The sequence below is a fragment of the Ranitomeya variabilis genome, chromosome 3 (genome assembly GCF_051348905.1).
Source record: "Ranitomeya variabilis isolate aRanVar5 chromosome 3, aRanVar5.hap1, whole genome shotgun sequence".
Taxonomy (NCBI): Eukaryota; Metazoa; Chordata; class Amphibia; order Anura; family Dendrobatidae; genus Ranitomeya; species Ranitomeya variabilis.
Window position 1 is genome coordinate 432,255,258 of NC_135234.1, and position 23,115 is coordinate 432,278,372.

Below are 23,115 nucleotides of genomic sequence, written 5' to 3' on the forward strand. Positions count from 1 at the left end.
AAATCTTTATAGGAAACTTTTTTATGGACATATCCTTCATTTAGAACAGTAGTTTGTACTATTATGGAAATACTATGCCGCCATATGGTATGGGGTACTGTGATTACTTGGCTACGTTATGGGGCATTGGGCTGGTTTTGTTATGACTTGGACTGGCAGCTCTGTAGAAATACTGCTGGAGGTACTGGGCATCTAAAATAGATACTGGAACCCATTTATCGTTAACTACAAATGTTTGAACAACTTGTGCTTGTGCAAAAATGTGATCATTTGGCATTTCTATGTCCCTCCAGCCCAACCAACTTTTTGAAAAGTGAAGGGGATATGTGTCCAAGCACGCATGATAAACATATCATAATTTACCCGACAACAGAGTAGTGACAATATGCAACTAAAATGGTGTACATTAGAACAGAAGTGCACTCCAGTCACTAACTGGCGTACATTTCTTGCACACCTCTTAATTAATTTAGCGCATCTTACTCCAGTACACATTTATTCAAGACTGACACACATAATACCAGTGTTGATAAATCAGAGCCACTTGGGGCTGATTCATCAAGACTGGCATAGAGCACACTCGCGCTACACCAGTCTTGCTGGACTACAAGGCAGTGCCTCTTCTGAATGGAGTGCATCTCCGTGTGCCTGCCAAAAATGTCACTCCAGTCAGAGACGGAAGAGTATTTCTGAGGTAAAAAGCATCAGCACTTCGAATGAATTGCATGGGCAAGAGTGGCCACCCCCTTCGCAACTCCACATTGCGCGAAAATTTAGCAAATTTTCAAAGCTTTTATGTCAATTTTCTAGGGTAAAACCTTTAAAGAGTCGGCCTCACTGCGATGTCAAGACTATGCACTTTTTATCACCATGTATACTGCACATCAGTTTCCACAATCAGTGATGGTTTGGGGAGTCATGTCATCTGCTGGTGTAGGTCCACTGTATTTTATCAAGACGAAAGTCAGCGCAGCCGTCTACCAGGAAATTTTAGAGCACTTCATGCTTCCCTCTGCCAAGAAGCTTTTTGGAGATAGAAATTTCATTCTCCAGCAGGACTTGGCACCGGTCCACACTGCCAGAAGTACCAATACCTGGTTTACAAACAACAGTATCACTGTGCTTGATTGGCCAGCAAACTCACCTGACCTTAACCCCATAGAGAATCTATGGAGTGTTGTCAAGAGGAAGATGAGAGACACCAGACCGAACAATGCAGACGAGCTGAAGGCTGCTATCAAAGCAACCTGGGCTTCCATAACACCTCAGCAGTGCCACAGGCTGATCGCCTCCATGCCACACTGCATTGATGCAGTAATTAATGCAAAAGGAGCCCCGACCAAGTATTTAGTGCATTTACTGGGCATACATTTCAGTAGGCCAACTTTTCGGATTTTAAAATCACTTTTCAAGCTGGTGTTATAAAGTATTCTAATTTACTGAGATAATGACTTTTCGGTTTTCATTGGCTATAAGCCATAATCATCAACATTAACAGAAATAAACATGTGAAATAGATCACTCTGTTTGTAATGACTGTATATAATGTAGGAGTTTCACTTTTTGTATTGAAGAACTGAAATGAATTAACTTTTTGAAGATATTCTAATTTTGTGAGAGGAACCTGTATATGTTCATGTGATTCTTGTATAATGTGCAGTCTCTCAGATTTTGGTTGTGCCTCCCCGGCACTGCTGGTGATAGTCACATTCTTACTTAGGAGCATTCCTTGCACTGCGGCCTGACTCACCTATCATTCCTTTCAGGTTATACACATTCCTTGCAGTTACCTCATTGGCTGACACTCCTGCCATTATTAGCTTACGATAATGTGTCATGATTTTCAGCTCTCATATCTTCTTCCTCCCATGTAGGAAGCAGTGTGCAGTCTCATATCAGCAGAATACGACGACGCTTCCTGGAATTACAAGATTTTCAGATTTTAAAGGCTCTTTTTCTTTGAATTGACAGCTTTTCGTTCCTCCGGATTTATCGAAGTGATATGCAGAAGGCAGAACTCTTAATAGAAATGGTTCTTTAGCATCGAGCCTATTTTCTGAAAACACCTGAACAGTCCAGTATGGGATAAACTTTCTTTTACTTCAGTTTATGGGATTATAGGAGATTATACTGTGAAACTGGAAACCTGGATTACCTGAATTCAAAATATAAAGAAGAAACCGTGAAAAAGAACACCATCCCTGCTGAATATGCTGCTTTTAGCAACTTCTGATCTCTTGCAATTCTAAAGCCTGGTAAAGTAAAACTCTTTCTATAGATTATAAGGAGCAGGAATTGTTTTGTACACTTCCCATTATGTATGGTCAGGGCAAACTACATGCCAGATCAATAGCTTCAATGGGTCATGGGGAACATTTCAGGTTTGGAAAAATAAAATTGGTGCAGTTCTATGGCATGAACACCAAACATCTACATATCAATACTGAATGGTGCACATAATACTTTTCATAATAATAATAATATTATATACACCCCTGAGCATTGAAATTGCAACACCCATAAAGAAAAGTAATGGAATTATGGAAATTAGATGACTTGTAGATATGCAAATATGAAAAAATGGATGAAATATTTTCAGAACAACTCAATTTATTCAGTACCTGAATATAAAAGCCAGAGGCAGAATTGTTGGCTCAGTGGTTAGAACCGTAACTTGGCAGCGCTGGGGTCCTTTGTTCATATTTTACCAAGAGCAACATCTGCAAGGAGATTGTATGTCCTCATGTTTGCCTGGGTTTTCTTCGTGTATTCTGGTTTCTCCTAACACTCCAAGGACATACTGAAAGGGTATGCGATGATGATGTCTATAACGTGCGGTGGAAATTAATGGCACTATATGAACAAAGAAAATAAATACATCCGCTTACCTTTGTATGCTATCAATGAGGTTGTTAATGGTTGTCTGAAAAATATTTTGCCACACTGAATGCACTTTGGCATGCAAATCATCAAGATCCCCTGCTAGCAGATACCTTTGCAATTGCCAGCCAATAACATCTTATATGTACCTGATGGGAGATAAGTGTGGAGATCCTGCAGGCCATGGCAGCATGATTAGGCCACTTAGGCTGCTCATAGTAGCATCAGCAGTGAGCGGCCTGGTGTTGAAAAACAGCTCCTAGGACACATTGGAGAAATGGCCATGCTACTGGTTCCATGACAAAAATCATTGTAATTTTGAGCTGTTGGTGTACCTGGGATGAAGATTAGAGGGGCCAGGCATGCCACTTATGCCACCCACACCATAATCTCAGGAGTAGAACCAATGTGATGTTCCCCTGTGAATGCCTCTGCATTGAATTGTCCACGTGGAGTCATAAGATTTGAACAATGGTGCATATTTTACCAATGGTGCACCAAGACTAAGGCATCAAGCAAACCATCAGAAGGTGTTTGCACAATACTGGGCTGCGAGGCAGATCTCCAGCTACATGTGTTTCATTGACCTCACACCACTATTGTCAAAGGCTATAATAATGCAGAGCAACATGGCAATGTAGGCTGGAATGGAGGTCTGTCCTCTTCAGTGATATATCCTGCTTTTATCTTGGACACAATGATAGTTGGTGATTGGGCTGGAAATCACTTGGGCAGTGCCATGAAGAGGCCTTCATCGGGAAATGTAAAAGCGACTCAGTACAGCAATGCCAGGCCGTATGCTGCTTGTCCTACTGTGAGCATCATTCAGGGCCTAGTCTCCCATCAGCAAATCAGCATTTGCGATGGGAGCTACCAGCAGTGGATGCTGATGATTTGCGTGCCCAAGTGCATTCAGCATAGCAGAACATTACATAGAAAAACATTAATAACCTCACTGATAGCATGCCAAGGCGTGTAGGTGTGTGTATTTCAGAGTGAGACGCTCACACTTAATTTTGAATAAATCAAGAAGTTTGGAACATCTTGTTTACATTCTTTCACAATTTGCATATCATTAACATGTCTATCGCTCCCAGTATTTCCATGATTCTACAACTTTTCTTGCTGTTTAAATTTAAATGTTGAGGAGTATATATATATATATATATATATATATATATATATATATATATATATACACATAACTTTATGAATAACTCATAAGGTGCAGCATTTTAGACTGGTTGCAATCTATACATCATCCGTATGTCCATTTTTCACATCCTTATGGCATCCAGTTTTTAAATCAACAATTTATCATATAATAAAAGATCAAATACAGGTTTGTATGTTGATGTTAGTAATGGATCAGTAAAAAACAGATGCCATATTGATGGGGTTTATATGACATTAGATTTTTTTAAATATACTCACTGAGTTCAATACAAGGAGTTTGTATATTCTCCACGTGTTTGTGTGGATTTTATCCAGGTAATCCGGTTTTCTCCCACACTCCAAAGACATACCGATAGAAATCTAGATGGTAAGTCCCAATGGGGACAGTGATGATGATGTCTATAAAGCGCTGTGGAATATCCTGGTACTTTATAAGTGAGTAAAAAATAAATAAATTACCGTAAATAATGGGTGAGTTTGATCCTAGACATGGATCAGTGTAGCACATCTTGCAATTTTTACAGGTGGACCATTGTTCCCTTTTTAAATACATTCGTGTGAACTACCATATTGACTTGCATTTGTCAGTATACAGACATAAAAAGCACTGATTGCTCATCTGAACAAGTGCTTAATTTAAGTTTAGATGTCAGTGTAACATTAGATATTAGAAAAAACATTTTGACAGTGAGTGATCAATAAGTGGAGCAGGCTGCCACGAGAAGTGGTGAGTTCTCCCTCAATGGAAGTCTTCAAGCTAAGGCTGGACAGACATCCGTCTGAGATGGTTTAGTGAATCCTGCATTGAGCAGGGGGTTGGACATGATGATAATGGAGGACCCAGTCTTTCACACTGCTTTTGGGTGACCTTATGCCACTCCTGGTACAAAAATTTAAGCAGTTCTTCTTTGTTTGATGGCTTGTGACTATCCATCTTCCTCTTGATTACATTCCAGAGGTTTTCAGTGGGGTTCCGGTCTGGAGATTGGGCTGGCCATGACAGGGATTTAATGTGGTAGTCCTTCATCCACACCTTGACCTAGCTGTATGGCATGGTGCATTGTCCTGCTGGAAAAAACAGTCCTCAGAGTTGGGGAACATTGCCTGAGCAGAAGGAATTAACTGTTTTTCCTGGATAACCTTGTGTGCGGCTTGATTCATATGTCCTTTGCAAAAATTAACCTGCCCAATTCCAGCCTTGCTGATGCATCCCCAGATCATCACCGATCCTCCCATCAAATTTCACAGTGGGTGCAAGACACTGTGGCTTGTACGCCTCTCCAGGTCTCCTTCTAACCATTAGACAACCAAGTGTTGGGCAAAGCTGAAAATTAGACTCATCAGAGAAGATTATGCAACACCCCAGGTAATTAGTTGTTGTAGTGATGTTGCCTTCCTTTCGGGGAGGGTGATATCATGCGTGGAGGCAATGGAGTTCTCTTTATCAGGTAAGGCAAACACATGCAACACATTCTGAATCCAGGCCAGGAGGGGGAGCTCAGGACCCAGATTCATGGGAGCTTCCCTCAAATATGGATATATGTCCTGGTCTGGAGGAGGAGCTAGCCAGTCTGAGAGAGACAGTGGAGGGAGGCAGTCAGTCTCCAGGAGGGAAAGAAAGAGGAAGGACGTCTGAAACAGACAGAGAGGCCTAGCAGCCACGTGGGAGCTGCAGCCTCTGGAAAGAGAGAGAACCTGAAGGGTTGTATGTGGTGGAGCTACAGAGGAAAGGAGCACAGAAGTGGAAAAGGGCTCAGAGGGGAGCTGTGACCGGGCACCCTCAGAGCCAGAGCGCAGAAACCGGGCATCGGGAGCCTGAGACTATAGTGGGACTCTAGGACACTTGGCAGAACCGGAGGGCTAAGATCTTTATATGATTGGCCCACACCACACCTGAGACGTAGCAGCACCTGAAGAGCCCAGGGCATGATAGAGTACCTGTAAAACGGCTTAAGCTGCCCATCATGCAGGTAACTGTCCCAGGACAGGAGAGAGAGGATTCCTTGCCAGCAAGCTACAAGCAGCAGGGACCTCGCCATCTTAGCGCAAGTAGGAAAGGCTTACGAACCTCACCTGGGAGAGGGATCACCTTTGCCTCCAAGCCGGCCGGACCACAGCTACACCTGTACCTGATACTCTGGACTGAGATGCACTACTACCATCTGTAAACCAGGTAAAGACTTTACAACTTGTGTCCTCCACTTATTCGTTGGCATACACTATCTTTGCCACACACCTTGGGAGCCCTGGGGAACCTGCTTCACCTGTGGGAAGCGTCACCATCTAGCCATATCATCACCCCTGAGGACCCTTTAAGTGGCGTCAGTCCCTACTGACCGAGAACCACAGGTGGCATCACGGACAATAGACTTTATTCACAATTCCCCTTAAAAGACCGTTCCCCTTTAATTGGGCGCCCAGGGCCACGGACCGAGTCGCAGCCACCGTGACATCCCCTTTAAGAGCGACCGGACCAGGTACTGAGTAACCCCACAGCCCCAATTACCTTACTCCGGTCCTCTGGTCCAATCCTTATGGTCTTTGTCAAACTTCAGGCTGGCTCCTCTTTGATGAAAGGCTTTTCTCTAGATTTACATGACTTGAGCCCTGCCTCTAGGAGCCTGTTATAGACTGTTCTTGCTGTACACTTTACCTCAGCTACCATTTGCCATTCCTTTTGTAGGTCACTTGATGTCATCGTGCAGTTGCTGAGTGACATTTGAATAAGATGACTGTCATCACGGTCAGTGGAGAGTTGTTTTCGCCCTCTGCCGGTCTGTAGCGTTGTTATCCCCAATGTCTGCTGCTTGACATTGTTGTAATGGACTGCTGCATTAGAAATTTTAAGGATGGAGGCAGCATGACGCTCACTGTGTTCCTCTGCTAGTAAAGCCAGAATTGAGCCCTTCTTTTCCTCACTCAAGACTTTTCTTCTCAACTCTTTTGGCATGGTTAAAAGTTACTTTTACTTTCCTATTACTTTTGGGATATTATAAGCACTTGTTTTGCCATCCAGCTTGTCCTATTGCAAGAGGATTGTGAACACCACAGCAGGGTTTTTTTATACTTTCCTTTGTTAAATAAGATTTGGTTCCCGGTCATCACCTAATCAGAAGCACATTAAGTAGAATAAGGTGTCCTCTGGTTGGAATTCAACTGACACTGGAATGGCTGTCAGACATGTAGAGAAGCTGATTTTTATAAAACTGTTCAGTGGTCTCTTAATTTTTGCCAGAGCTGTATGTGGCTGGTGAGTTCAGGCCAGATGAATAGTGGTCTGTCTGCCTTAGGCCTCATTCACACGTTTGTTTTTCTCACGTCCGAGAGAAATGGTCTAAAACAAATTTTTTACCAGAGTTTGATCACAGTCCAGTTGTCATCAGTTTTTCTCATACGTGAAGGGAAAAAAAAAGTTTCTCTACCTTCTCCTTTCTGACAGTCTGTGTCATCCAAGTGCGGCCTGATTTTTTTCATGGACCCAAAGACTTGCATTGCTGATTTTAATCTGACCCACGGATCAAAATCAAACACGCCTCTGAGATTTTCCGCTGACCGCTCAATTCGCTAAAAATTGCAGACGCTTGAATGGCCCCATAGCCTATCACAGGTACGGGTGCTATCTGGGAAAAACTTGGATATCTCTCACACACTAAAACCGGACATCTAAATTCAGCCTTAGTCTGGCCCCTTTTAGAAGACTAAACATTGCTACCGGAATCCTCTCCTCCTACCATGTTGTTCAGTCGGACAGTGAGCATGGATATAGGTTTTCACATTTTGTACTACCTAACACCAGGGAAAAAAACACCAACCCCCTCCTCAGCTGCGCCCTTGGGCTGTGGGACATGATCCAGTATATATTCTATATAAACCAGGAGATGAACAATCAGAGGAAAAGTATAATACAATCACGTCACCACTTCTGTATTTATCAACCACTCCTGGTTTTGGCTTTAAGATATGAAGTAAAATACTGATCAAATACTGAATGTGTGAACGTGGTCTTCACTCCACAATTGGACAGTGCAAAAAAAAAAAATCGGATGCTATATTCACCATCAGTATGCTAATTTCGGAGTGAAATCGCAACATGCTGAGATTTTTTTCTCATGTCTACTACAGATGAGAAGAAATAAGCAGCTCTGCGGATTGTACTTACGGTATCCGTTTTATACACAAGTGTGAGCGAACTCTTAGCCTGCATTCCCACGATAAGCTTTTAGTGCGCTTTTGACTCTGCATATTTTTGCTGTGTATAAAAAAAACACAGCAATTTACAGTTTCAGCACAGTGAATAGGATGTTTAGAAATCTCCTGCCCTCTGTGCCTCTTTTTTTACTCATTGTAAACTGACCTGCGGTGCGTTTTTCAAATCCGAAATGTGAATTTCTCTTGCAGGTACACAAAGTGTTATATTCAGATTTTCCCATAGGCTTGCATTAGATGAAGAAAATCCGCAGGTAAAAAAATGCCCATGCATTTTTAATGCGTTTCCGCAGCGGGAATGCATCAAAAACGCACGTAATTCGCACCCAAGTATATCACTAAAGTTTTGTAAAAGTCAAATAACAGGAAGTATCAAAAACAAAGCCGCTTATTTAAAACATAACATACCAACAGTAGACAAAAAAATGCAACATTAAAAATGTGATAAAAAAGCATAGTAAAAAATGCACCCAAAAACACAATGAAAAAACGCAAGTAGCCTAGATTAAATAATAGGTGCAGAATTTCTGCAGTGTCAAAAATTCACCTAAAGCTCATCATGTGAACGTAGCCTCACAAGGTAGGATGCAGCCACATAAGCTTGAAGATTGTCATAGATGCCCATGATTGTGCAGGGCAGCCATATGGGGTGGTGTGCTGTGTTATGAACTGGTGGTTTAGGAGCAACATGGGACGTGCTCTGGAGGAGGTGGTACCTGTACTGACCGCAGTTCCTGAGCTTAACACAACACTAGAAGTAGCCGTGGGATGTTCCTGTCACTCCCTAGACACCTCGTCACAGCCGGAGGACTAACTACCCCTAAAGATAGAAACAGGAAAGCTATCTTGCCTCAGAGAAAATTCCCAAAGGACAGACAGCCCCCCACAAATATTGACTGTGAGTGGAGAGGGAAATGACATACACAGAATGAAACTAGGATGTAGCAAAGGAGGCCAATCTAGCTAGATAGATAGAACAGGACAGAATACTGTGCGGTCAGTATTAAAAACTAGAAAAATCCACCACAGAGTTTCCAAAAATCTCCACACCTGACTAAAGGTGCGGAGGGTAAATCTGCTTCCCAGAGCTTCCAGCTTAACTGAATAAATCCATACTGACAAGCTGGACTAGAAAAAACATAGAATGTGCTGAACGATAAAGTCCACAACAAGTGGAAAGCAAAAGAACAAAGCAAGGACTTATCTTTGCTGAACTGGTCAGAATATCAGGGAAATCCAAGAGAGATGTGAATCCAAGCAGGAACCATTGACAACTGGCCCAGGCTGAAGGATAGAACCAGGCTAAATAGTCGAGCCAGAAAGACAATCAGTGGAAGCAGCTGCTGACTACTAAATCCAAGGAGCAGCAGTACCACTTAAAACCACCGGAGGGAGCCCAAGAGCAGAACTCCCAAAAATGCCACTTACAACCACCGGAGGGAGCCCAAGAGCGGAATTCACAACAGTACCCCCCCCCTTGAGGAGGGGTCACCGAACCCTCACCAGAGCCCCCAGGTCGATCAGGACGGGCCAAGTGAAAGGCACGAACCAAATTGGCGGCATGGACATCGGAGGCAACAACCCAAGAATTATCCTCCTGGCCATAACCCTTCCACTTGACGAGATACTGAAGCCTCTGCCTCGAAAAACGAGAATCCAAAATTTTCTCCACCACATATTCCAACTCCCCTTCAACCAACACCGGGGCAGTTAGCAAAACGTTGAGCCTTTTTCTGAGACAACGTCAAATTGTCTACCACATGAGTCCAAATCTGCTGTAACCTGTCCACCACAGAATCCACACCAGGACAATCAGAAGGCTCAACCTGCCCCGAAGAAAAACGAGGATGAAAACCAAAATTACAAAAGAAAGGCGAAACCAAAGTAGCCCGATTAATAAGGGCAAACTCGGCCAACGGCAAGAAAGCCACCCAATCATCCTGATCAGCAGACACAAAGCCTCTCAAATAGGTTTCCAAGGTCTGATTAGTTCGCTCAGTTTGGCCATTTGTCTGAGGATGGAACGCCGAAGAAAAAGACAAATCAATGCCCATCCTAGCACAAAAGGCCCGCCAAAACCTAGAAACAAACTGGGAACCTCTGTCAGATACAATATTCTCCGGAATGCCATGCAAACGAACCACATGCTGAAAAAACAATGGAACCAAATCAGAGGAGGAAGGCAATTTAGGCAAAGGTACCAAATGGACCATTTTAGAGAACTGGTCACAAACCACCCAGATAACAGACATCTTCTGGGAAACAGGAAGATCCGAAATAAAATCCATGGAAATATGCGTCCAGGGCCTCTCAGGGACCGGCAAAGGCAAAAGCAACCCACTAGCGCGGGAACAGCAAGGCTTGGCCCGGGCACAAGTCCCACAGGACTGCACAAAAGAACGCACATCCCGCGACAAGGAAGGCCACCAAAAGGACCTAGCAACCAAATCTCTGGTACCAAAAATCCCAGGATGACCAGCCAACACTGAACAATGAACCTCAGAAATTACCTTACTAGTCCATCTATCAGGAACAAACAGCTTCCCCACAGGACAGCGGTCAGTTTTATCAGCCTGAAATTCCTGATGCACCCGCCGCAAATCAGGGGAGATGGCAGAAAGAATTACCCCTTCTTTAAGAATGCCAACCGGCTCAAGGACTCCAGGAGAATCAGGCAAAAAACTCCTAGAGAAGGCATCAGCCTTAACATTCTTAGATCCCGGAAGATACGAGACCACAAAATCAAAATGGGAGAAAAACAGGGACCATCGAGCCTTTCTAGGGTTCAGCCGCTTGGCCGACTCGAGGTAAATCAGATTCTTATGATCGGTCAAGACCACAACGCGGTGCTTGGCTCCCTCAAGCCAATGTCGCCACTCCTCAAATGCCCACTTCATAGCCAACAACTCCCGATTACCAACGTCATAATTGCGCTCCGCAGGCGAAAACTTTCTGGAGAAAAAAGCACACGGTTTCATCAAAGAACCATCAGAATTCCTCTGAGACAAATCGGCCCCTGCCCCAATCTCAGAAGCGTCAACCTCAACCTGAAAAGGAAGAGAAACATCTGGCTGACGCAACACAGGGGCAGAAGTAAATCGGCGTTTAAGCTCCTGAAAGGCCTCAACAGCCGCAGAGGACAAATTCGTCACATCAGCGCCTTTCTTCGTCAAATCGGTCAGGGGCTTAACCACACTGGAAAAGTTGGCAATGAAACGGCGATAAAATTAGCAAAGCCCAAAAATTTCTGAAGGCTCTTCACCGATGTGGGTTGAATCCAGTCATGAATGGCTTGGACCTTAACAGGATCCATTTCTATAGACGAGGGAGAAAAAATAAAACCCAAAAAAGAGACCTTCTGAACTCCAAATAGGCACTTAGACCCCTTCACAAATAAAGCATTATCACGAAGGATCTGGAATACCATCCTGACCTGCTTCACATGAGACTCCCAATCATCGGAAAAAATCAAAATATCATCCAAATACACAATCATGAATTTATCAAGATAATTGCGGAAAATATCATGCATGAAGGACTGAAATACAGAAGGAGCATTAGAAAGCCCGAAAGGCATCACAAGGTATTCAAAATGGCCTTCGGGCGTATTAAATGCAGTTTTCCATTCGTCACCCTGTTTAATACGAACAAGATTATATGCCCCTCGAAGGTCAATCTTAGTAAACCATCCAGCCCCCTTAATCCGAGCAAACAAATCAGAAAGCAAAGGTAAAGGGTATTGGAATTTGACCGTGATCTTATTAAGAAGGCGATAATCAATACAGGGTCTCAAGGAGCCATCTTTCTTGGCAACAAAAAAGAATCCCGCTCCCAATGGTGACGAAGACGGCCGAATATGCCCCTTCTCCAAAGACTCCTTGACATAACTCCGCATGGCGGCATGCTCTGGCACAGACAGATTGAAAAGTCGGCCCTTAGGGAACTTGCAGCCAGGAATCAAGTTAATAGCACAATCACAGTCCCTATGTGGAGGAAGGGAACTGGACTTGGGCTCATCAAATACATCCTGGAAATCCGACAAAAACTCAGGGACTTCAGAAGAGGGGGAAGAGGAAATTGACATCAAAGGAACATCACAATGTACCCCTTGACAACCCCAACTAGTCACAGACATAGATTTCCAATCTAGCACCGGATTATGTTCCTGTAACCATGGAAAACCCAGTACAACAACATCATGCAAGTTATGCAACACCAGAAAACGGCAATGTTCCTGATGTGCTGGAGCCATGCACATGGTCAGCTGAGTCCAATACTGAGGTTTATTCTTGGCCAACGGTGTAGCATCAATCCCCCTCAAAGGAATAGGGCTCTGCAAAGGCTGCAAGGAAAAAGCACAGCGCCTGGCGAATTCCAAGTCCATTAAGTTCAGGGCAGCGCCTGAATCCACAAATGCCATGACAGAAAAGGACGATAATGAGCAAATCAGGGTCACAGATAAGAGAAATTTAGGCTGTACAGTACTGATGGTAACAGACCTAGCGACCCTCTTAGTACGCTTAGGGCAATCAGAAATAACATGAGCAGAATCACCACAGTAAAAACACAGCCCATTCTGACGTCTGAATCCCTGCCGTTCTGCTCTAGTCAAAATCCTATCACATTGCATAGGCTCAGGACTCCGCTCAGAGGACACTGCCATATGGTGCACAACTTTGCGCTCGCGCAGGCGCTGATCAATCTGAATGGCTAGAGACATAGATTTGCTCAAACCAGCAGGCGTGGGGAACCCCACCATAACATCTTTAAGGGCTTCAGAAAGACCCTTTCTGAAAATTGCTGCCAGAGCATCCTCATTCCATTTAGTGAGCACAGACCATTTTCTAAATTTCTGGCAGTATAATTCTGCCGCTTCCTGACCCTGACATAGGGCCAACAAGGTTTTTTCTGCATGATCCACAGAATTAGGTTCGTCATACAATAATCCGGGCGCTTGAAAAAATGCGTCTACATTAAGCAATGCCGGATCCCCTGATTCAAGGGAGAATGCCCAGTCCTGAGGGTCACCACGCAGCAGAGAGATGACGATTTTAACCTGCTGAATGGGATCACCAGAGGAACGGGGTTTCAAAGCAAAAAACAATTTGCAGTTATTTTTAAAGTTCAAAAACTTGGATCTGTCCCCAAAAAACAAATCAGGAGTAGGAATTTTAGGCTCTAAAGCCGGAGTCTGGACAACATAATTTTGGATACTCTGTACTCTTGCAGCAAGTTGATCCACACGAGAAAACAAACCCTGAACATCCATACCAGCGCCAAAATCCTGAACCACCCAGAGATTAAGAGGAAAAAAAAGACAAAACAGACTGCAGAAAAAAAAAATGGCTCAAAATTTTTCTTTTTTCCTTCTTTTGAGATGCATTTAATTCATTTTTGGCCAGTTGTACTGTTATGAACTGGTGGTTTAGGAGCAACATGGGACGTGCTCTGGAGGAGGTGGTACCTGTACTGACCGCAGTTCCTGAGCTTAACACAACACTAGAAGTAGCCGTGGGATGTTCCTGTCACTCCCTAGACACCTCGTCACAGCCGGAGGACTAACTACCCCTACAGATAGAAACAGGAAAGCTATCTTGCCTCAGAGAAAATTCCCAAAGGACAGACAGCCCCCCACAAATATTGACTGTGAGTGGAGAGGGAAATGACATACACAGAATGAAACTAGGATGTAGCAAAGGAGGCCAATCTAGCTAGATAGATAGAACAGGACAGAATACTGTGCGGTCAGTATTAAAAACTAGAAAAATCCACCACAGAGTTTCCAAAAATCTCCACACCTGACTAAAGGTGCGGAGGGTAAATCTGCTTCCCAGAGCTTCCAGCTTAACTGAATAAATCCATACTGACAAGCTGGACTAGAAAAAACATAGAATGTGCTGAACTTACAAGTGGAAAGCAAAAGAACAAAGCAAGGACTTATCTTTGCTGAACTGGTCAGAATATCAGGGAAATCCAAGAGAGATGTGAATCCAAGCAGGAACCATTGACAACTGGCCCAGGCTGAAGGATAGAACCAGGCTAAATAGTCGAGCCAGAAAGACAATCAGTGGAAGCAGCTGCTGACTACTAAATCCAAGGAGCAGCAGTACCACTTAAAACCACCGGAGGGAGCCCAAGAGCAGAACTCCCAAAAATGCCACTTACAACCACCGGAGGGAGCCCAAGAGCGGAATTCACAACAGTGCTGCTGCAGAATATTGTAGTCATGCTTTGGTGGGTGTTCGGTTCTGTGCCAACACCATCATAGCACCTCCACAGCATCACAACTCCTTCACAATGGGAGCCGCACATTCAGATACCATCACCTATCAGCCTTCTCTGCATCTCATGAAGTAACAGATGAGTCCTGTATTTCCCCCACTTCTGCATAGGGCTAAGAGTAGGACCAATGGCACTGCATCGGCAGGTGCCTACCATTATGGATGATGCATGGTTGCTAGGTATCGTGCACATATCCTATTCCTAATGAATAGGACAAGTACATGATACATGCCAACTGTGCACATGCACCAACCGGCTCCTGTCCACACAACGTCATCAGCGACACTCATCCCAATGCAGAAGTGAGCAGCGCAGCAATAAACCCTTTGAAAGTGGTTTCACACTTTTTTTTGTACAAATGTGCAATTGTTTTTCTTTTTTTTTATTTTTCATGGACAAAAAAGATGCTACAGACAGAAGATGGCTGGGAAAAATGAAGTGCATTTAGGACAGTGCTTTTTTGTGTTGTTTTTGTCATCCTTTTGGTAAATTTTGGGGGTCCCATTAGTTTATTCTGCAAATGCAGCATACTCTTGGTGTGGCATTTTTATCATGTGTTTTCCCATTGGCTTGTCTATATGAAAAGAATATATAAAAAAGGTACGGTATATATAATATATAATATATGGATATATATATATATATATTATTATTTATTTATATAGCACCATTGATTCCATGGTGCTGTACATGAGAAGGTGTTACATATAAATTACAGATATCACTTACAGTAAGTAAAGTAACAATGACAGACTGATACAGAGGGGCGAGGACCCTGACCTTGCAGGCTTATATTCTACATGATGGTGGGGAAGGTGACAATAGGTTGAGGGTTGCAGCAGCTCCGGTGTTGGTGAGGTGGTAGCTCTGGTAGTGATGAGGAGGCAGCGGGGTCAGTGAAGGCTATAGGCTTTCCTGAAGAGGTGGGTTTTCAGGTTCCGTCTGAAGCATCCGAATGTGGTTGATAGTCGGACGTGTTGGGGCAAAGAATTCCAAAGCATGGGGGATATTCGGGAGAAATCTTGGAGGCAGTTGTGTGAGGAGCGAATAAGTGTGGAGGAGAGAAGGAGGTCTTGGGAGGACCGGAGATTACGTGAGGGACGATATCGGGAGATTAGTTCAGAGATATATGGAGGAGACAGGTTATGGATGGCTTTGTAGGTCCGTATTAGTAATTTGAACTGGATACGCTGAGGGAATGGGAGCCAGTGAAGAGATTTGCAGATTTTGGAAGCAGAGGAGTAGCGAGGAGAGACATGAATTAGTCGGGCAGCGGAGTTAAGGATGGACTGGAGAGGTGCAAGGGTGTTAGCAGGGAGGCCACAGAAAAGGATGTTGCAGTAATCAAGGCTGGAGATGACGAGGGCATGCACAAGCATTTTAGTAGATTGACGGTTGAGGAAAGGACGGATTCTGGAGATATTTTTGAGCTGGAGGCGACAGGAGGTGGAAAGAGCTTGGATGCGTGGTTTGAAGGACAGGGCAAAGTCAAGGGTTACTCCGAGGCAGCGGACTTCCGGTACGGGGGAAAGCGTGATGTCGTTAATTGCGATAGATAGGTCAGGTAAGGAAGATCTATGAGATGGAGGAAAGATGATGAGTTCAGATTTGTCCACATTGAGTTTGAGGAAGCGAGAGGAGAAGGAAGATATGGCTGATAGACACTCTGGGATTCTGGACAGCAGAGCGGTGACGTCTGGGCCAGAGAGGTAGATCTGAGTGTCATCAGCATAGAGGTGGTACTGGAGTCCATGGGACTTTATGAGTTGTTCCAGGCTAAAGGTACCGTCACATTTAACGATGCTGCAGCGATCCAGACAACGATCCCGATCGCTGCAGCGTCACTGTTTGGTCGCTGGAGAGCTGTCACACAGACAGCTCTCCAGCGACCAACGATGCCGAGGTCCCTGGGTAACCAGGGTAAACATTGGGTTACTAAGCGCAGGGCCGCGCTTAGTAACCCGATATTTACCTTGGTTACCAGCGTAAAAGTAAAATAAACCAAACACTACATACTTACCTTCCGCTGTCTGTCCCCCGGCGTTCTGCTTCTCTGCACTGTGTAAGCACAGCGGCCGGAAAGCAGAGCGGTGACGTCACCGCTGTGCCCTGCTTTCCGGCTGGCACTTACACAGTGCAGAGAAGCACAGCGCCGGGGGACAGACAGCGGAATGTAAGTATGTAGTGTTTTGTTTTGTTTTTTACTTTTACGCTGGTAACCAAGGTAAATATCGGGTTACTAAGCGCGGCCCTGCGCTTAGTAACCCGATGTTTACCCTGGTTACCAGTGAAGACATCGCTGGATCGGTGTCACACACACCGATCCAGCGACGAAATAAGGTGCTGGCCTCCTAGCTCCGACGAACGACATCACAGCAGGATCCAGATCGCTGCTGCGTGTCAAACACAACGATATCCCTATCCAGGACGCTGCAACGTCACGGATCGCTAGCGATATCGTTGTTAAGTTGTTCAGTGTGAAGGTACCTTAAGTGTATAGATTGAGAAGAGTAGGGATCCTAGAACAGAGCCTTGGGGGACTCCAACAGAGAGAGGGTGGGATGAAGAGGTAGTGTGGGAGTGGGAGACGCTGAATGTGCCGTTGGAAAGGTATGAGGAGATCCAGGATAGGGCGAGGTCTATTTATATATAAATAACACCATAACAATACTTGTTGCATTTCTTGAAAATCATAACATTTTTAAAAGTACAAAAACAAAAATAAACTGTGCTATTAAAGCCTAATATAAGTAAAGAACAGCATGTCAAATATCGGATATAGCGTCAGTCTGGTTTAATGTAACACTCTGATCAATGAAACACTGCTGGTGAAGCTAAGTAAATGCCATATAACCTGTGGCAATGCTTTGCGTTACTTATATCCGGCACTAGGCATGAAACAGATGGCTTAAAAGAATATATAAAGATGCAAGTCTTAATATGAATTCCAGAAGTTGAGTATGTTTTTCGGTGTGGTAAGCTAAAAGACTAACCTGTAATCCGAGAAGCTGCAGCAGAGCACAGGGGACCTATAAGGTTACTTTTAGTCCCTTTGTTATTTTTTTTGTTACCATGTTAAGTTTTTGGCAAAAAAAAAAAAGTAAAGACACTGGACAACCCCTTTATCATGTCATTTTTCCTGCACTGTGAAGGGTATAAAAACAAAAGTGTCCCCCGAAAAAGGATGCCAAAGGTTGGCACTTAAGATACAATACTGCAAAAAATAAGATATGTCAACAGAAGACTTAAAAGCTATGGACTTTATAATGTAGTGCTAAAAAGAAAATTGCTGTGTCTGTAAAGGGGTCTTCTGAAATGATGAAAAGCCGCCGTCAGTGTTTATCAGGCAGATTTTGAGGCAGTTGCGTCCATTGATGTGATATTATTTGGTCCTGCTGGTTTGTTCTAAGGATAGACCACAAAATCAAAGTCTAGAAAAAAAACCTTTAAATGGCTAAGAGTATCAGGTAAGGCTACTTTCACATTTGCGTTAGAATCCGCAGCATATCAAGCTTGATGGTCAAAAAAAACGCAGCGTTTGCATGCCTTTTTACATGTGTTTGCGCTTTTTATGCGCATGCGTTTGATATTTCCAGGAGGGTGTGTTTTTAATGGGCATGCGCAGTCCGAAGTACGCAAGCGCATCAAACGCATGCGTACGCAAAAGACATGTGTACGCATGCGTTCCCATAGATAGTAATGCTTTTTTTGCCGCATTCCTTGCGCTAACAACCGCATACGTTTCTAGGTGGCAAATTGACGCCTCTAAAATTACTACATGTTGCGTTTACCGCGCCAAACCGCAGACGAAACAACACATGCGTCGTCAAACGCGGCAAAACGCAACCGATCGCAGACTCATGCGTCCCTAATGTTAAATATAGGAAAACACAACGCGGATATTTGCGGAAGAAATGCTGCGGACACAACCGCAAATGTGAAACCGGCCTAAGATACAGAGCCACCAGACTTTCTTGAAATAATGTAATGTTCAGTCCAATATCAAAAGCTGTATATTCTTAAAGTAGTTTCAGGGTGTTTTGTCACTTGCAGTACTGAGTGACATTTCACCCTTGAATAATTTTCGTCTTCTGATTCATTGTAAGAACACTGTCGGAATGCTGTATGACATTACTGACATGCTTTCTACTGGTTGTTTAGTCATTTATTGTTACCTAGTTTATAGGCTTGGCCAGAAACATTGCATGCACATATGATCTGTGCTTAATGCAAAGCTGTTAAACTTTTAATTGAGCCTCCACCTTCAATCAACTTTAGTCCAAAATGTGTATTATAAAAAATAAGAACATTTTACAACATGTTCTAGAAAGCCCAATGTCTTCATTTTACACTGCTTAGATAATTGATCTGATTCTTTCGAATGAGAGAATCAAGGCTGGTGTGAGAAGTAAGTGACAATCGGACCAAACTCTGATCAGAGTGACAGCTTAGTGTGATCTGATTCTCTCTGATGAGAGAATCGTAGCACAGGTGAGAAGAAGATGGAGAGCACGATTTCGCTATCTTCTCCATTGTCTGAGTCAGCAGAAATCAGAGTGCACTCAGATGTCATCCGAGTGCACTCCGGTGTTTTCCACGCACCCATAGGCTTGTATGGGTGCATGTGATCTGATTCTCAGATGCCCCCGCAGCATGCTATGATTGTTTTCTAATGCCAAATCAGCATGAGAAAAAAAACTGTGATCAGCACTGCGCCGTAGTATAACATTGGGCCTAGTGCTACCCGATTTAACACCACATAGCACTCATCCCATGTGTACGCTCGTGAGCCCTTAGCGTAAAAGCTGTCATTGTCATAACCATTGTGTTTGTTTATAGACATGACCCCATAGCAATCGCAGTAACTTGTGGCCAAAACGTAAGAAATACATAAACTGTGAACTCGCCCTCTGTGTGAAGTGAAAAGTGAGGTTAAATATTGCTAATTTTATATTTAATAATATTTTTATCCTTAACTATTGATATTTTTCTCCAAATTGCAGCTACACCATAAGCTATGTCCATCCGGAGTCTGAAGAAGAAGCAGCAGAGGACTTTGAAAGTGAAGGTTGTAACGATGGAATCAGAAATGGAGTTAAACTGTGAGGTTAGTGTTACCATTTTATACAATAATATTAATGATAACATTTAAGGAAGGCCACGGAGTAACATACGTATGGGGACATCCTGACTCCCCTTCCCATCAGATGGCCGAGCTGAGCGCTCACTTATATAGGAGTGGATGGCGGGACAGATCATTGTCTTGTTTGGCCGACCGACCAACCATTATCTCATGTGCATGGGAACCATAACAAACAAGGGGATAATGCCTAGAATTGGCCTTGGCATTGAGTTGGTTCTTTACTGAATGACCCAGACCGATTAGCAGTAAATGATAAAACTTTTGATTGCCCTTCATCTTCGGCCGATTGCATCTTTTCAGTGTCCAATCTATAAAATTCAGGGAACGTTGCCATCTCTATTTTGGGCACTAGTGCTCTTCTTTTAAAAGATACTACATAAGTGTGACATTACAAAATCACAGTAAGTTTTTAGGGTCCTTTCATGTGGACAGTTTTGTGCCCATAATATGCATCAATGATATAACAAGTCAAGCCCTTTTACTAGGCATGATGCAAACATTTTGGGGATGACCGGTCTTTCTCAGTTTGCATATTATCTGCAGCACATTCCTGTTTGCACATTTTGTAACCATGTTAAAGATGCAGTTAATGATAAATGAGCCAATACTCGGGAAAAAGCTTTTTCTACTAATTCTCATTCATTGTGTCATTTTGTGTCACAGTGTCTTAACTATTGGCCTGGTCAGGAAGGTGAAAACAGGCTTCAGGGTGAAGTTGTTAAAAGGGTTGTCCGGGCACACAGTAGGCCTTTGATTAATAGGATAGGTCATCCATAGCGTGATTTCTCCTTTATGACTTGGTGATGGTAAGCATGTCTTCCAGAGCAGAATCCGCTCATTGTTCATATCCTGTGTGTTACCTGGGTGAGGATTGCACAGCGCTGTCACTGACATCGGAAATGTTACATCCCAACTTTCCCTCCATGACTAATACCTCGCAACCTGTAAAAACTTGTACTCTTGTTGTCTTGTAGAAAGTTGCATGTTGGCACAACTGACAGGCCCTGAGGGAACGTCATAGTTCTAATGAAATAACAGCATTATGCTTTCACTCTGATCCGTGGCTTAAATTAGTTATTCGCTGACAGAATTGTTATACCACATAAAAAAGACTAACAACCAAAATCTAAAGATTCACTTATTGTGCTGGGAGGAAGCGTGACCAGACATGACAAATATGTCCAAGTACAGTATGTTAGCAGAAAACCTGAAGCAGTACTGACAAAAGGCAGCCCAGCCATTTGTGGATTTTAGATGGAAATCGGACTATTTTTTGCTCTTTGTTGCAACACGATTTTTTCATCTGATTAATTATATGGTATTTCTAGACAACCTGTCACCCTGGCAAAAGTGGGCAGTTTTTGCTCTTATTTTATTAACATTGGATCCTCCTATTGTCATTTACTCTAAATTATCACTTGACTGATGGTCCCTTTTTGGGCTGACGAACCTCCTTAATTCTGGGTTAATGAGACTTAACGTGTACAGACTGACTTTTCTGCCCCCAACCTAAGTGTTGGTCTTGGTGTCTGAAAAATTGTTAAGATTTGAAAAATAAGGATCTGCATTTCCTTGAATGCTTTGTGACATTTTTACATTCTAATAGTATTGATCTAATGCATGGCAGGATATCAAGGATAATTGGGTATGACAAAATTAAATTTACTGCAAAATCTGTTATCTTATGTTGTGTCATCTCTCTGAACTGTGAAAAAGAGGAAAGAGAGACATGCAATGTGGAGCCCACAGTATGATGTCCCCACAGTGCATTCCTCGTACAGTATAATGCCCCCATGTACAAGGTATGATGTTTGTTGGGCTTGTGTACAGCACCCAGCAGATATTGAGCAGGGCAGGAGAATCTGGTCACCACTTGTATATTCCAGACCAGATACATGACAGAAGGGTTTCCATGACTCATAGTAGCTTCAGATGCTACTTAATTTATTTCTTAACCCTTCACCTCACACGATCCCCCCAAAATACTTGTTACAGTGACCATCCCCAAATAAAAACATTACAACTTAAATTGGATTAAATGGCCACAGCAGCCTTTTATTAACATTTATTAAAACAGTTTAACAGTAAAGTCTGGAAAAGGGATGGTCCTCGAAGCCCCAAAAATGCATAAGCCAAAATATCCAAAAGCCCACCATGGCCCCAGGTCAAGTCTTACACCCAGCCGCCATACACGAGCTCGGGGGCAGATAACAACCAACCTGGCCAAACCACTGACCCATTTATGGGTCCCTTGATTAACCCTTCCATAGGATAGAACAGACCCCGTCCATCCGAAATTCACCCAGGGGAGTCAAGGACCTCGTGAGATCCTCCCACGAATCCACCATTTCCATTTTCACCAACTGCGAGGACCTTCCCCCCCACACCCCCAACATAAATGTTCTGACCCCTCAAACATTTATGTCCCTCCATACTTTTAAAGCCGTCTCGATGCCTTCTTGTATGGCCAAGCACCACATATCCGTGCCTACCGCGTTTAAATGGACGCCATCCGCTCTCCAAAAACCTCCCTCACCTGATTCCAAATCCACATGATGTACAACCACTGCACCATTCATCCCCATAAAGCGAGAAACCGCCTTATTCACTTTTATTCTCACTTTATTAATCCCTATCACCGATCTCGCTCCTCGCCAGACCTTCCACGGCACAATATCAGACCAAATTACCACAACTTTTGGAAACATCACCCATAGCCTCAACATTTCAAACTTAATGTCTTTTATTAACTCTCTACAGGGCCTCTTGCCTAGATCATTCCCTCCTAAATGTATAACAACTATAATCAGGAACCCGGTCCAACCCAACAAAACGATGAAATTCAGGTAAGAATTGCCCCCAAACCATTCCTCTTTTACCAATCCACCGCAGGGTCGCTGATTCCTGAGGAAAACACAATTGTCGCCCAGCTGGGCGCACTGCTGCCCTCAACCCCGCCCAGCAGACTAATGAATGTCCCATTTTCCAAATTAACCGTTGATGATGCTCTGAAATAGAAAAAGAAAAGGGAAAAAACAAAACCCTATTTAAGACTGCAACTTAGAAACATACAGCCGCTAAATCTCAAACCATATTTGGACGAACATATGACTGAAATCTCTCTGATTCCCAATCCTCTTCACAACCTCCTCAAGCCTAATCTAGCAGCTACTGTCACTGCCCCAATCCTGAAAGAATGACCGCCATAATCTGTGGCTGGGATGCCCCCTGATTCCAAACAACGTCTGAATACCGCTATAAACTGGTATCGAGACAGAAAAGAGCTGTCCTCGTGTACCAACAAGGGGTCCCTTAATGACCCCCCATGCTTCATAAAGTTACTCACGCAAACCACCGGACACAAAGGAGAACCGCAAACTCCAAACAATACCACTCTACAACCTTTACCAATCACATCTGTTTTAGAG

General features: G+C 43.5%; 1 protein-coding gene across 1 annotated transcript in view; it reads left to right on the forward strand.

Moving 5' to 3' along the window:
- LOC143816256 (merlin-like) overlaps window positions 1-23,115 on the forward strand; it is a 109,692-nt gene that overhangs the window by 1,941 nt on the left and 84,636 nt on the right. The window contains exons 2-3 of the mRNA XM_077296421.1: window positions 1,875-2,255; window positions 19,548-19,651. Of these exons, the coding sequence (XP_077152536.1) occupies window positions 19,562-19,651 (90 nt within the window). The 5' untranslated portion in view covers window positions 1,875-2,255; window positions 19,548-19,561. The remainder of the gene's footprint in view (window positions 1-1,874; window positions 2,256-19,547; window positions 19,652-23,115) is intronic.